Source organism: Leucopleurus acutus (assembly GCF_964270905.1).
Source record: "Leucopleurus acutus genome assembly, chromosome: 19".
NCBI classification, from domain to species: domain Eukaryota; kingdom Metazoa; phylum Chordata; class Mammalia; order Artiodactyla; family Delphinidae; genus Leucopleurus; species Leucopleurus acutus.
The window spans coordinates 1,134,791-1,151,384 of record NC_139161.1 but is presented as its reverse complement, the minus strand read 5'-3'; the positions used below and the strand labels follow the sequence as shown (position 1 = coordinate 1,151,384).

Here is a 16,594-nt window from a genome sequence, read left to right as displayed (position 1 = left end):
AGCCATCCACGAAATCTGTCCATCAGCAATTCAGTTTAGCACACAAATTCTCTTTATTTGAAAGTTTCATAGGAGTGTGCTAACCACTACGGGAGACACAGCGAGGCTCTGCCGGCCTGTACTGCTTCTTCACTCCTTTTCCTCCAGGGTCAACCTGTACAGCTGGGGACAAACGCCTGCCGGAGCCCCAAGCTTGGGATGCGCTGAGGGCTGAGGGCTGAGGGCTGGAGGCTGGAGGCTGGAGGGCCCCAGCAGCATCATGGAGGAGGAAGGCCCAGCAGAGATCAGCCCATCAGTGCTGCCCGGGCAGGAAGCAAGTCCTATTCTTGGCAGTTTTCTTTCCCAGGTAACACTTCAAAATACTTACCCCCCACCTGTAGGTGGTGAGTGACAGTAACCACCTGCAGCGTTTACAACTTTCTGAACAATTCGCTACTGTTTTCTGTGTCTGTACCTGGCGGACCTCAATGAAAACCCAGGAAGGGGCCAGAAAGCCGAACGTTTCAAGATTTTTCCTCGTGGTTTAGTGATCATTTACTCAAGCCAATGAAATTGAGAGAACTAAGAATACACCTCCTTAGGCAGAGTTCAACACTTTTGAAAAACGCATGTCTTAACTGTGTATTTTAATTTTACTTTATTTTACCTTATGTCTGTTTATCTGAAACACATTCAGTTCGTCTTACTCTAGTAGATCCCTGCTGTTGAATATGAAAAATAAAAACCATCAGAGCTTCCCAGTTAGTATAAAATTTAGAAGGACAAACAGATCAATCAGGTTATAAACTCCTCCAACATATGGACGAAGGCTGTACTGTCTTCATGCTGTCTCACACTGCCTACAATGCAGCATAATTATCCAACATTTTGCGTGGAATGAGTGGCATTCGGGAGCAACAATCAGAAACTAAAAGGTGAGCTGGCCTCTGCAGATTCAACCACCCAAGGACCGAAGAAAAAATTCCAGGAGGTTCCAAGGAGCAAAGCTTGAATCTGCAGCGTTTCAGCAGCTACTGACATAGTGCTTACACTGCGTCAGGTATTACAGGTCATCTAGAGATGATGTAAAGTGCACAGCAGGATGTGCGTAGGCGATACGCAAAGACGACGCCGTTTTATCTGAGGGGCCTGAGCATCCGTGGATGTGGGGACCGAGGGGCTCCTGCGTCAGAAGAGAGCGGCTTCATCTACCTTATCTCCAAACTGACTTGCCACCTGCACAGTCTCTGCCCTCCTGACTTGAACGCCCGGCTGGCCCTGTGGCCCAGGGAAGCCTTCCCGTCTGCTCTCGCCAAATTAAGCACGCCCCTCTCACAGTGGCCCCGTCGCTCTCTGCCTCATGAGCATCGTCTTCTCCACTGGATCGTGCTCATCAACACGATGTCTTCGCTGCATCCTTCCCCTGACCCTCCATAACCTCCAGAGGCCACCCCACTTCTCCGCTGCCCTTTCTTTCAGAGTCCCTCTACGGGCTGCTCACACCGTGTTCCCTCCCCGCCCACATCACTCGGGTTTTGTTCCCGCGTTCTACTGAAAATGGACTTGTCAAGGTGGTAGAGACCTTCTCGCCAAGCCCAGCGGTCAGCTGTCAGTCCCCATCTAACTTCCCGCCTCGGCGGCACCCGAGCAGCAGGGCGCCCGCGCCCCCTTCCCGAAACGCCGGCTGCGCGCGGCGCGCGGGGAGCCACACCTCCTTGGTTTTTCCTTCTACCCACCAGCCGCCGCTCCCTCTCGGACGTTTTTGCCGGTTTTCCTCCATCTCGCCCCCACGTCTAGTTGTCACTGGTCCCTGGGCTCAGTCCTGGCACTTCCTTTCTTTTCTCTCCTGCGTGTCAGTGTCTGTCACCACCATTCGCCTGGCGGCTCAGTGGGGAAGCTGGAGTCATATCTGAGCCCCCTCTTTTCTTCACACTCCATTTCCCTTTCATCCACAAGTCCTGCCTGCAGAGCACAGCCCAAGGTTGACCCCCCGCCCTGCACTGCCCCGCCCGGTCGCCTCCCATCAGCCTCTGACTATCAGACTCCAGTCGCCTCCCAGCCATCCTCCCTGCGTCCTCTGCCACCTCCTGTACAATCGGCGCTCCACACGCCGCGAGAGGAAGCTTTCTAAGCACAAACCGGAGCGTGCTCAAATGCTCCCGTGGCTTCCCGCCACTCGCAGAACAAAACCCAAGCTCCCGCCACAGTCGGCAGGGCTTGATAGGATCTGCCCCGCCCCGCTCACTCCACTCCAGCCACGTCCCTGCCCGTCCCCTCTGCCTGAAATCTCCTTTCCCCATCTCAGGTTCTGTAAGGTTTCCTCCTTCACTTCATTCAGGTTTTAATTCAAATATCACTTCTTTAAAGTCCTTCACTGATGACCTTCTCGAAAATAACGTCTTAGACGAAATGACACCTTCTATAAAATAGCCCTTCACTCACAGACACATTGTCCTGCTTGACCACGGCAGTGACCACGACCTTACGGAACAGTATATCCTAAGGCCGGGGGACCGTTGTCTCCTCCACCATAAGTGCAGACTCTCCTGTGTTCACCCACATCCTAAGCGCCCAGAACAGTGTTTAGCACAAAGTAGTTGCTCAGTAAACATGAATTAAGTGATGAACGATTGCAAAGACGTGATTTGACCTTAGATTTTTAAGGTACCTGGAGAGTGGGATCATCGCGTAGCCATATCACTGTCTAGGAAACATTTTTTAAAATGAAGTATCCCTAAAACAAATCATCTATGCTTCATATCACAGTCACTGGAAAAAACTATGTTCATCTTTGCCCTTTTCATTCCCACTCTAGGTAAAGGTGCATTTGTTTGAACCTCGATGTGAAAAGATTCAAGCCGAGAAAAAGAAAAAGAAAAAAAAAAGGAAGAAAAGGCCCTGCCTTAAGCACTTTTCACCAAGTATCACTGCACATGAACCAGGCTCCCAAAACTTGGCCTGGACTACAGGCTCTGTAGCTTCATAGTCTGGCTCTCTCATTCTGGACCCTAAGACACCAGGAACCTGGCTCTGCCTGCTGCCTGTAGGACCCATCTGTGCCCTGTAGCACAGCTGCACGCCCTGGATCAGGCAGTTACGGAAAGAAAGAATTTGAAAGACTTAGGGCATCATTGGATCAGGGATTGAACTTGTCTTGACCACCACCGAGGAGTCCAATGACTGTAGTTGAGGCTCAAAAACGATTACAAACTGAAAAAGGAAAGCCAAGCAAAGAAGACTTTTAAAAAGAGTGTGATGGGGTGAGCAAGAGAATAAGGCAAAGCCAGGAACAGAGGTGAGCCAGGTGCAGAGATGAATAAATCATGTGAAAATCCACTTTGAAGAAATTTTAGGGAGACTCACAGACTCATGGTCATCAACCTCAACCTCAGCCGGGACCTCAATACCAAAAAGGAATTTTACCAAGTTGTTCTAGTCTGATCAGTCATGCCATCACCAAAATAACTGCAAACAATCCCCACTTCCGTCGGCTCTCCTGTCCACGTGATTCCTTCAGTGTCAGCAAATGATCTTCCCTCTTGTTTCACAGAGAAAACCCTCAGGAATAAGAACGTCCTCGTTCTCCCACTGCAGATCGACAGACTTCTGTGCCGTGTCCAGCCTTCCCCTTACAGCTGAGGCCTCGGCCTGTCCCCCCAGGCCAGCCGCCGCGCCTACGCCGGGAGCCAGTACCCTGTCTGTCTCCTCTCTCTTGCTTTCTGCTATGTCCTTTCCCAGTGAAGACTGAATGGTCTAATTTAAAAGAGGTCCATGTCTTCAGGCTATATTACCTAAAAAATCTAGATAACTAAAAACTAAAATACTTACAGAGAAAAAACTAGGAATTGCATGCTATCTGCTTTTTAAATATCTCAACTCCTCTTAAAATTTCCCAGTTGCTTACCTTGTATAATTTCTGACTTGTCTTTGCTAGCAAAATGTTTTGTTTCAAATAATGGCAATGGGTAAGGATTTGGCCCTTCAGTGTTTTTTTATCATCATCAACAATAAGTATTTATTCTTTCTGGAGAATTTGACCACTTGTTTATCTGTTGAACTACATTTCCCTTTAAAGGCTTTGTAGTGAAAAGAGAAGATATAAAATATAAGATTAAAGAATGATATGATGGGACTGCCAAAAAAAATCTCCCTAGTTCAGGAAATCCTAGCATGCCTGCTTTGTTGTTTGTTTCCCACTTGAATGAGGTTTGTGAAAAGACAATTAGAATTGTCTCTTTGTTCCAATGGGCTATACAGGAAAGAAACAGGAAGCCTTGAGGAAAGCTTGGCCTTTACAGGATATTGGTGTGAGTGTTTATCCCATGTGTTTGATGTTTTTCTCTCCACATCTGCACGCTTTATGCCTGCATTTTGGCTAAAATATTTTAAAATACCACTCTGCTTTTTTCACTGCATTACAGTTCCTGGCACGATGCTTTCTAAACGGGAGTGGCTCACAGATTGCGCTGAATAAGGAAATTGAGGCCCAGAGCGCACCAGTCGTTCATTTCCCCGGATGCCAGTTCCCTCATTATAAAATGTGAGGACTGGACCGGATAAGCGCTTCTAAAACTTTTCCACCAAAGCACCCCTCACAGCAGTGAGAATGAATAAGATCCCCCTGGGGGATCTGAGGGCATAGCCTGAAGCAGCCTCTGCAAACTGGAAGTTTCTTTGAAATGTCCTATTTTATCTTAAAAATTCATGAGAATTTTGCATTTTACAAAACAGGAAAAGTCTATGTTTGTTTTAATATGAATGTTACCTCAATAGTAAAAACCACTTTGCTTTCCCACAAAGTCATCAAGTGAACCCAACACTCCAGGAAACAGGCATCAGGCCCCTGCACCCCAGCGCTCACGCGCTGCCCCAGGGGCCGCCTACCCCGGTTTGAGAAGCAAGGGCCTGGTGAACAGCATGTAAATCCCCTTCCAGGGTGAAACGCTATACCCGTAGCATTTAAGATTTGTAGATTCCTAAGCAAGGACAAGACAACAGAAAAGTTGTCACCCTCGCACTTGAGTGGCAGGTAGAGAAGGCAGGTATGGACAGGTGTGTAAGTAAGTTAGAGACCCCTACGGCTGTCGAGAGGCACACGGGGCCAGGCGGGAGGCTGGGGGCGAATCAACGAAGGCACAGGTCACAGAACGCGGATCTGGGAGGGACATCCACCCGCAGCGTTCGGGCAGTCACCTCAACACGCTCAGGTGGGCAACTTACTTTGTTACGAGACGAACCACTGCACATCTGAATAATTCTTTAGGAAAGAACCACCTTGCAATAACCCAAAATGTTCCACACCCAGAGGCTCAATTTCTGCCCCCTGGAGCCCCCCGGGGGTCCGTCAGAGTGAGGTTAAGAGCATGGCTCACGTTCACGTCTGATCTCATCACCTATTAACCCTGTGGCACCTTTGGCCAGTGACTTAACTGGAGGTGCTCAGTTTCTACAACTGGAGATGGAACAATGAACAATGGCACTGCCTCGCAAGATGACTGTGAGGACGGGAGGTGGCTGAAGTCACCTAACGCAGGTGGAAACGGTACCCGGCTCAGCGTATGACCTCCTGACTGGTGGCTATCACGACTGTTATTACACAAACCAATCATAAAATCTCCTCTGTTCCAGACCTTGGAGTTAAAGACAGATATGCAACCCTCCTCAGTCTCGTCTTCTCTTGGCAAAACACCCTTATTCCTTGATATATTCCCTCTGACCTAGACCCAAACGTTCCCGTATTCTGGAAACTCTGCTTTGAACATGTTTGAGTTTGTCAGCGTCCTACTTAAATGTGGCGACCAGAACTGACTGACTCCTCATACGACCCGATGGGAAAACAATAGAAGGAGGCCGTACCTTTTACCCTCCAGGATCCATCGCCCCAGGGGGTTCTTCCTGTCTTGCTTGTCGCCACCCCCCCAGCCTAGACGACCTTACATCTCCCCCACTGCATACTTTCTGCAGATGATTTTCTGAACCAAAGCATGGAATTTTATATTCAATCCCAATAAACTTAATCTTCTTAATTTCATCTGTTTAAAGCTTCAGAAAACTGATTTTCATATCCCGCGTGTTAACTACTCCTCTGAACTCCAAGGAAGCAGGAAACTAACCTCTTATATCATTACCCAGTGTGACACACAGAAATCTCACTTAGGGTGTCAATCGTCATTCAGAGATGGCCCTTTGAACTCTCCCTTAACCCCATAAATGAACCAATGGCTAAACCATATTTCCTATTCGGCCTTCAGGAAGGACTTTGCCAGACGGCTCAGTGAAGTCCAAATCTATCACATCTACTCCTCTTTCCTTATCTACCAGCCTGGCCAGTCTGCCCAAAGAAGGGAATAAGCTCAGTTTAATCGGCTTCCCTTTCAGTGAGCTCGCTCGAGCTGGCTCATAGGGACCTGCTCCCATATGCCTATCTTTCCTCATGATAAGCGCTCACAGTAAAAACCCCAACAATCTGGAGTGGTCGGGGCAATGCTGCTCCAGTTAATAGAATTTTCTGCTTAAAAAAAAAAAGGTTTTAAAAAGTTTGTATATTATCACATCAAAAAATATTCCCCTAAAACCTACTAGCTCATATTCCTGCTTTTATCTTTCCTCTACAAGTTACTGCCTGGGATCTTCACTCTCAGCATGGACTCTAGTGAAGAGGCCTACAGACATAGGAAGGATAAAAGCAGGTGAAATCTGCACTGACCTCAGAGATCTTTGTGTGGTTTTTAAAAAATTCCTATTATACACTTGTATAACATTTATATCATTTCTCTCTTTTTCATGAAAATGAAACACAGAAAAATGGATGCAATAGTGTATGGTTTCTATTAATAGTATGAATTCTTTAAAGAATTAATGTTTTCCTTATTAAGTATTTTTGATCAAGACTTAAAAGACAAAAATTTGGTACAGTTTTAAATCTATCACCCAGAGAAAAGCCTACGAAGCTTAACATTCCTTCAAACGAGTTTATATAAATTTACTTTTACACTAAAAAAGCGACTGCCACGTTAGAAAGACCCTATCACAATGTGGAAAGTAGAGCATGTGAGAAAAGAACCGACCATGATTCCACCATCTGAAAAATAATTATTCCACCATCTGAAAAATAAATAGCATCATTGTTTGAATAATTCTGTCCGATTTTCAAGGTTAAGGATAATTGGCCAGAAGAGGTAAACAAATTTTATGACTCTTGGTAGATACTGCCAAAGTCCTTTGGGCTACATTATTTATAACGCCACTAGCAATACATGAAAGTACCAGTTTTACTAAACCTTGGCCAGCTTTAGATGGTACATCACTACTCTAATTTGCATTTTTCTTAACACCAAGGCTGAAGATGTTTCTACATGGTCGTTCACTCAATTTATTTCATACATGTTTCTTTTCCTTTGCCAGGTCATTTCTTGGAGCATTAATGATTTTGTTAAAATTTATGCTAATTACTTTATATGCTAATTCTTTTTATTGGTTATACATTTATTAATTTGACAAAGGGAATCACTCTGTCTATGATATTTGTGGCAAATGTTATTTCTTTAACTTAAAATAATTTATATTTAGTCAAATGTTCATTTTCCTCAGTGGTTTTACTTGTTACATCCGACTTTAAAGAGTCAGAGCTGTGCCAAAATGATCACAGAATAAATGCAAATCAGGCCCTGCAGTGACCTGGCCACACTTGGTTATAAACTTGTCACCCACATGGTTATCATCAAAATGAGAACAGAATTTTAAAAACACGCAGAGAACTTTTCAACCCCTTACACACACTCACCCTGCCATACAATAGCTTCTGATGAGCACAGGTGTCCTAGAAAGAGTTTAAAACTTGGTTTTCTTCTCTCCCCTGTTCCTTCATCAGTTTACATGGAGAAACTGACATTTTTCTTGTTTTTATTAGTGCGTCTACACAGTGTTTAATCCAAAAGTCGCCTCGGTTATACACTGTATCTTGTTAACAAGCCTCGTTAAATATTATTTATATTTGGTGAATTATTCCCTCAGTTTCCCTCTGACCCCCACCTCTTCCTACTTGTGGGCTCCACTTCTTATGTAAGTTTCTATGCCTAGTTTCTAAAGCTAGTTTCCCAAGCAACCTCCACTCCAGTACTAAAGGTCCGGAAAACGTCTTCCACGACTATTTAGAGAAAGTGTATGTCAGTGGAAATACATGTTTTTAAGTTGGTGTATGTCAGAATGACTTTCACTGCCATCATCTATTCATCAGAAATTAGATACTTCATTCTCACACCATTGTTTAAAGAGGATTCTGAGAAAATAATTCTATTGCACTGGGTTTTGGAGTTAGAAAATCTGAAGTTACCCATATATTTCTGGTATTTCTGAAATAATCTGCTAGTGCTCTTTCTTCTGTCTTTTCTTATCTTTTAGGATTTTCATCTCTTATGTAATTTTATGTATATACAATTTTATGTGTAATTGCTTGGATGATTTTTTGCATTAATCCAAATTTATTACCCACTTAAAATACTACAGATATAATATAAATGTTCTATATTTATTCTATTCTATTGTTTCTTTACATTCACAACTTTCATATTTTAACTATGCAAGTAATGCATGACATATGCCCTTTGTGAAATTTTAAGTAAAAAAGTCTATTTAAAGCATACAGTGAAAGTGTCAATTTATCATAATCTAACCTATTATTTCATGCCCATTCTAGACATGTGTAACCTTCTAGAATTTTAAAGCTGAACTAACATATCTAGCTGTATGACACAGACACATATATTTTAATTTTACATAAATAGGATCATAATATAACAACTGTTCTGTCATGTGCTTTATTTCCCCCTTAACACTGTGTCTTAGAAATCTGTGTCTGTTGGTTCCTACAAATTTATATCAATCTTTTCAAGGAGTACATAGCGCTCCATAGTATAGATTTACAATAATTTAATCATTGGCTTTATTTATAACTTTTTTCATTATTTCACATAATCTTCCATGAGCATATATCATCTTGCACATGCGAAAATATTTCTATAGCAACTGTGGATGAAGGACCCACTTAATAAGGGATTAAAAATAAAATAATGAAAGAAAAAGTTATTCAGGTTTCTAGAACAAAAAGGTTCAAATACTGTCTAGGAAACAATTTTAACTGAGTGACTAAGCTAATCAATATTTTTCTAGATGTTAAGGAAACAAGGCAAGCAAATTAGACAAACAAGTAAAAATTAATAGCTGCCTTGACCATTCCGAGAGTCTGCAGGGATATATTTTTAAAAAGATAAAAATAAAGCCTTTTTTATTAATAAACAAGAGGCAGGGTACTGAGCACAGAATTAAACTCCTTTTGCTGCCCCCGCGTCCTGGTCCCAGCCGGACCCTTCCCCTCGGTGCTCCAGCCAATCCAGCCCGAGTGTCATTCGCTCCCCGAACAGCCCCCGCCGCTGCCACCGCAGCATCGTTGAACCTGCCATCCCTCCAGCCTGACCCCCTCTTCCTCCAGAGCCGCCTCGCGGCCCCTCCCGTCGCCAGGGCTCTCAGCACAAGGCCCCCGCCCACCTGTCCGCGCCGGTCAGGCCCTTCCGCCCGCCGCCCGGCAAAGTCTATGCACACTCCCTCTTTTCTTCTTCCCAACTCACTCTTTGAAATTATCTCATTTTTAATTGATGGACTGGCTGCCCACCAAAATCCAAGCTCTGTGAAGAAAGAACCCTGTCGGCCCTGCTTACCGCTCTGCCCGGGGTCGGTGACAGCACCTGGGCCACAGTAGGTGCCCCAAACTATTTCTTAAATAAATAAGTCAAACTTGTGCTCTGACAGGAGGAGAACTCAAGAACCACAATAAATGTTTCAATTAAACGTTCAGTTTAGTCAACTATCAGAACAGACTTCAGCGGAGAGTTAAAGTTCTCTGTTTCTAGGTTCCAGTGAAACAACCATTATTTTAAACATTTCAAATATACTGGTAATAATGTTCTTATAAGTATTTTCGTTGTGCAGAGGTTTTGTGACATAAAGAGATATTTAGAAGAGAGCGTATATGCACGTGAGAGAATCAAAGGCAGCCGTCAGAGGAAGGACCGACCTGCTGCTCGTATCTTTGCTTGACGTCCTCCAGCTGCCACAGAAACTCCTTCGACTGTTTCTCACGAAGAGACTTGGATCTAGTTAGATCGGCTTCCACTTTTCCCATCTATAAAATTTAAAAGTCAAATATTAAATTTTTAAATGACAAATTGTATTCCATATTTTTGTCACTTGTCCATCATTAAAATGACAGATTTTCAACACCTCACCAATCGTAACGCTGAATTTAAAGATAAAATAATGAAGGATATGTCCATTTATTTTGACAGGTTTTAATAGTTTTAAGTCAGGGAAACTATAATTGGTATACAATTGACTAAACTCTAAAGCTACAATGACACTGTCATGGAAATATAATTTTGAACATCCAAATACTTATTCAGCAAGATTTTATTAAGCCCTTGTTATGTGCTGAACAGGAGAAAATATTTGCAAACCATCTCTCTGAAAAGTGACTTGCATCTAAAATATGTAAAGAACTCTTACAACTCAATAATAAATGGGCAATTAAACCTGATTTTATATTGGGCAAAGGAACTGGAAAGACATGTTTCCAAAGAAGATACACAAATGGCCACAAGCATATGAAAAGATGCTCAACATCACAGTCATCAGGCAATTTCGTATTAAAACAGCGACATACCACTGCACACCCACTAGGATGGCTATAATCAAGAATACAGATAATAACAAGTGTTGCTGAAGATGTGGAGAAATGAGAACCCTCGTACACTGCTGGTGGGAATGTAAAGTGAGGTAGCCACTTTGGAAGACAGTCTGACAGCTCCTCAAAAGATTAAACTTAGAGATGAACCACATGAACCCATATGAATTCCATACGATCCAGGAATTCCGCTCCAAGGTGAGAAATGAAAACATACATCCATACTAAAGAAACCTATACACAAATATTCATAGCAGCATTATTCATAATTGCCAAAAAGAGGAAACAACCCAGATGTCCATCAACTGATGAATAAACAAGATGTGGCCTATTCATACAATGAAACATTATTCAGCCATAAAAAGGGATGAAGTACTAATACACGTTTCAACATGGATGAACCTTGAAATCAAAGTGAAAGAAGGCAGTCAGAAAAGACCATGTACTGTGTTATCCCATTTGTGTTCAATTTTCAGAAGAGTCAAATCCATAGAAACAGAAAGTAGACTAGGGATTGCCTAGGGTGAAAGGGGTTTGGGAGGGTATGGGGTTTCTTGTGGGGTGATGGAAACTTTCTAAAATTGTTCGTGATGATGGTTGCACGATTCTGTGAATATATTTTAAAAAACACTGAATTGTACACTTACAACGAGTGAACTGTTGGTATGTGAATTATACCTCAATAAAGCTGTTACTTAAAAAAAAAGTCAAAGTCAAAGAAAGGACCACAGTCTATGATCCAATCCCAGTACCTCTCTCGGCTCAACTCCAGGGCCCCCATCACCACCATACGCCAGCCCACCGGCCTCCTTGCTAGGCCTAAAACGTGTCAGCAAAGCTCTCATCTTGGGGTCTAGAAGCCCCCCACCAACATTTATGTAGCTTGCTTTTCAAAGGCTTCAAGTTCTGCTTAAATGTTACCTTTGTACTGAGGCTTCCCTGACCACCCTATTTTAATTTGCAGCCCTCCCAGCCGCCCTTCCTTGCTTTAATGATTTTTTTTGACCACAGGAGATAGCATCTTCAGGTATACTATATAATTTACTTATTCATTAGGGTTGTTTGCCATGTCTGTCTCCCCAGGGGGATGTAACTCCACGTTGACTCATGCATCCCAACCATTCAGCACACTGTTTGGAGCACGTGGGGACTCAATAAATACTAATCAAATGAAAACAAACAAACAAACAAAAACCCCCAAAAGACACAGTGCACCAAACTTGGTTTGAAGTTTGCTGAATGAACAATTTTCAAAAAAAGAGACAATTTTCAACATTTAATAGGGCCAAATTCTTTGTAACACATATAAAATGAAGTGTCGAATCTAATGTTTTCTGTCACTTAGAAAATGAGATAGACGATGCGTTATTTTCCTTGCTCTTTCACATGCAACAGGCAAGAGAGGTCCTTGCGTAATGAGAAAGCTATTCAGCTGGGTGGCGTGGAAATGGTGCCTTCCATTCAAAGTGGTGCAAGATTTCGCTTGTCTTTCTACCCCAGTTTAATTTTGAAAACTCGTTTTCTGAAGCACCTGTCAGTTCCTGTGACAACCATTCTGTCACCGGCTACTTTGTATCACTTCTTGCTCTGCTTTGCTGATACGCTGAGATTTTTCTTCTTTTCAACTTGCACACAATGTCCTCTTGCAGGCTACCTTTTGGTAGGTGCTAAGATTAGATAAAACATGAGGAAATAAACCATGAAAAGGCTCCCTTCAGTTTTTCATGTTAGATTTTTGGGGTAAAAACACCATTCAAATACATTTATTCAGACACAGTTAAACTTTAAGGTTTGAGGAGCAGAGCTGTTCAGCGAGAAGCAGCCAGTTTCACTGGACGAGAACAAAAGGCATATTCCTGCCCACGAATCTGCTATGTAACACCAGCCTTTCCGTTTCTGGTTCTTACACGGAAGGCTGGAGTTCTAGATTATGGCATGATATTTAGTACCTAAGTATCTCTTTGTAACTGCCAAAGACTGCAACCTTGATATTACTAAGTCATCAGCTTCCAAATTCAGTGATCAGAGTTCTAAGGTGACCGACCCCGTCGGCCATCAGTCTCGTGGTCAAATCTGTCAAGGGATTTCTAAAGGAAGCACAGTAGAGCCCGCGTTGTCTTCTTCCGTTTCTACCTCAAGACATGGATTTCAAGGCTCTCTCTCCTTCAGTGCTTTTCACATTAGACCTCCACCCGAAGGCCCCTTGATCTGTCCTCGGCAGGCTCCGCCCCTACACACTCTGATTCCCGTGGCTGTTCTGGGTTCGCCCTCGCTCCCCACACTATCTGAAAACCCCTCTGTATTTTTCCTCATCCAACAACCCATCTTCAAGGTTGACTCAAGCCTCCTCTCCTCTCTGTGGTGTTCTCTGATCCGCCAACTGGCATCAGCATCTCCCTTCTCTCTGTGCTCTAGGACCTAACATCTTCATTTTCCTGGCACACTGTATGTTTCTCTAGAGTATGGGAGTGTTTCAAATGCGTGCGCTTTGTTTATTCATCTAGATCGTGAGCTCCCAAATAAAAGAAACTACAGCTTATAATTCTTTTGTATCTTAATTATTAACTAATTGCCACAGTACGCAGAATAAACATGTATTAAATTCTTAAGGATGATGGAGGGTAGGCAAAAGCAGAAGAGAAAGAAAACAAGAGAAGGTAAATCAAGGAGGCAAGCCCTGGTTTCTTCAGTACTTTTAAGACAGATCTTCATATGAAATTGATTTTTGGTTCTTATTCTACTTCAGCACAGATGGAATATTCAAAATAAATAATAATTATTAAAATATTTTTAATGTAATGAAGAGCTTTGTATACTCAACATTCGTAAAAAGTAGGATGTCTTCCTTCAAAAAATTGAATTATCTTCTATAATCAAAATAGAAAACAATTTAAAGCACATGAAAGACCTTTTATACCTAAACATTAAGAAAAATTCAAAGTAAATAATAGCTGCTGTAAGAAAATGTTATTTTATACTGACCGAAAATGCAAGACCCCACTCCATTCTCCTTCCACAATTTAACCAAAAAAATATAAAAACAAGTCTTGTAAAATACTTGAAGTCTGCGTAGAAACGCAGCGTTCTCAGTTGCCGTAGATACAAAAGATTCTGCTTGATCACACATCATTCCATATTCCATTTAACTTCAAGGGTAAGGAAAAAAAAAAAACAACAAACCCAGTCCTTCAGTGTGTAACTCTGGCTTCCAAAAAAATCCAAGAGTGGAACTTGAAGATCAAATTAGGAGCAGAAAAGGGCTTGGGGTGTATTTCTGTGAATGTCTAATGCTTGCAGGTAATAGAGAGAGGTAAACAAGGGCGTTGGCTTTTCCTTAGACGGCGCCTCCAGCATTACTTGAGCTGCATGTGAGAAAACACCTACGTCTCCAGAGCTCAAGCAACACAGGCCCTTTATGTTTTCCTCGGGTAACAAAACATTCAGAAATAGGCTGCGACATCGGCAGTTCCCAGATGTCAGGGTGAAGGGCTCTGTGATTCAGCTTCCAGAATGGTTGCAGGATGGCTTCTGCAGCTCTGAACACCTGGGAGAGAAAGAGCAAAGGGTGACGGGACAAGGGCACAGGGTCCATATTCGCTGAGTGGAAACCCTTTTAAGGGGCTTTCCTGCAAGTTCCTGTCAAAAGCAAATTAATTATGCTGTTTGCATCGCATTCACTAGAACTACGTTAAAAGCCAAACTCCACCTGCAAGGTAAGAGATTGCAGTTTTAAAACTGTGTCTAATGTTGCCCTAAATAAAACCAGGGCTGTACTGTATTACTAAGAAAGCGGGAGTGGGCACTGGGCCAAGATCTGGCGCACTCTGTCAAATGTGGTCACAATGCGTTACTGTTCTTTCTGTAGTAAAGTACTCTTGTGTTATGTTCTGAGTTATTTGACAGTATAATTCGTATGAGACAATTATACAATTCTATAGAGATATACAATTCAAAGTGTATTCTGCTGTATTTAATACATATTTAGCTAAACTATAAGAAATTGTCCTTCAAATATTTTCATATATATAGAGAGAGCGAGAGATAGATAGACAGACATAAATGGCAGAAAGACAGATAAATAATTATTTCTGTGCTTGGCTGAAGACTCAGTAGAAACTAATATCCTTAACAGAGAAAATTAATTAACACATGCGTGGTGCCTATCCTTTTCTTATTGATTAGTAGGAGTTCTTTATCAATTCTGGATATGAATTTTCTTGTTCAATATCTGAACTGCAAATATCTTTTCCCACTCTGAGTTCGCTCTTATATTATCTACTGGTCTCTTTTGATTAACAGAAGTTTTTAATTTTAATGCATTTAAATTCAACAACATTTTGTTTCCTATTCAGAAAATCTTCACCGAGCTCCTGCATTTTCTTCTGAACATTTCATTGTTTTACCTATCACTTGTGTATCTACAACCCTGGAATTAATTTTGTGATGGGATATAATAAGGGGCAGGATATGGCTATCCAGCTGACACAGCGGCATTTACTGAAATGGCCCTTCTTTCCCTGCTGTACTGCAATACTTCCTTTCACGTGAATCAGATTGATCATATATGTGTGAGTCCACTTTTTGGTCCCTTTCCTGTAAAACACTGGTCATCCTTGTGCCAAAACCACACTGTATTAATTACTATAGCTTAATATTAGTCTCAATATCTGGTGGGATAAGGTTGCCATAGGTATTCTGAGCCCTCTCTATTTTCATATCCATTTTAGAATCAGCTCACCAGTTTCCCTCACTACTCTCCCCAAAAAGCACTGCTACGTTTTGATTTTTAGAATTGTGTTGATTCTATAGATTAATTTGGGGAGAACTGACATTTTTATAACATTGAGTCTTTGAATCCATACACGTGATAGATATATCCCTCAACTTGTTCAGGTCTTCTTTGGTTCCTCTCAGTAATGTTTCCTAGTCTTCAGAACAGGGGCCTTGCATTTCTTTTGTTGCATTTATTCTTAGGTAAGAGAAGCTTTCTGGTACCACGATACCTTTTTCAAAGTTTATTTTCTATCTGTTGGTTGCTAATATATAGAAATAAAATTGAATTGTATATCTGACCTTATATTTAGAAGCCTTGCTAAATTCACTACCAATTACATTTTAACAGGAAACATTTGAGAAATTCATTGTTACACAAAGATGCCACAATTGCAGATCAGCGCATAATCTACTAGGCTACCTTAGATGTGCCTCCTCTGAGTTCGCCGAACGACCTATTAATTCCACTAGTTACGCCGCCAATTACGACCACACAGCTACGCATCAGTCTATCGCACAGACCACAAACGTGGCTTAATAGTCTCTGAATTCCAAGAATCTACAACAATGGCTGATACAGAGCAAGTATTCATAAATTTTTTATAAATGAATGAAAGAAGAAATCAGGTCTGTTAAATCCTTGGCCAATAAGTCAATAAAACAGTTTGAAATATTAAAAAATAATAATGCTACTGTTTTCACAATTAATAATCCTTCACATCAGCCAATTATAGAAAGAATGACGTATTTCCTGGTCCGATGTTCTCAGTAGATTTTTTTTGGCTTATTTTTCTTCTGCAAAAGAGATTTGATGAATATTATTAGGAAAAGTTTCACTTACTACTCTACTAAGCTTTTAAGGATGAGAGTTAAAGATTCTTTTAATTATTTGTTTGATTTTTTGTTTAATTTTGTTTTTCAAAGCCAAGTATTTATACATAGTCCTTGGATGTTGTCATTTGGAATGGATTAATTAGCACAATAGGCTCTATTGAAATATTTAAATATAGTTCTAGAATTTTACCTCTGCTACCTAATCTCATTTAAAGACAAAATTTCAAATGTTAAAATGGTAGACAGATTTCTCCATTATCACCAAAAAGTAAC

The 16,594-nt window shown here is 41.7% G+C and overlaps 1 protein-coding gene across 12 annotated transcripts in view; it reads right to left on the bottom strand.

Moving 5' to 3' along the window:
• Positions 1 to 16,594, bottom strand: part of CEP112 (centrosomal protein 112) — a 422,061-nt gene that overhangs the window by 218,143 nt on the left and 187,324 nt on the right. For all 12 annotated transcript variants that reach the window (XM_082861163.1, XM_082861173.1, XM_082861172.1 and 9 more), the window contains one exon: positions 10,049 to 10,156. In XM_082861163.1, coding sequence (XP_082717289.1) covers positions 10,049 to 10,156 — 108 coding nt within the window. The remainder of the gene's footprint in view (positions 1 to 10,048; positions 10,157 to 16,594) is intronic.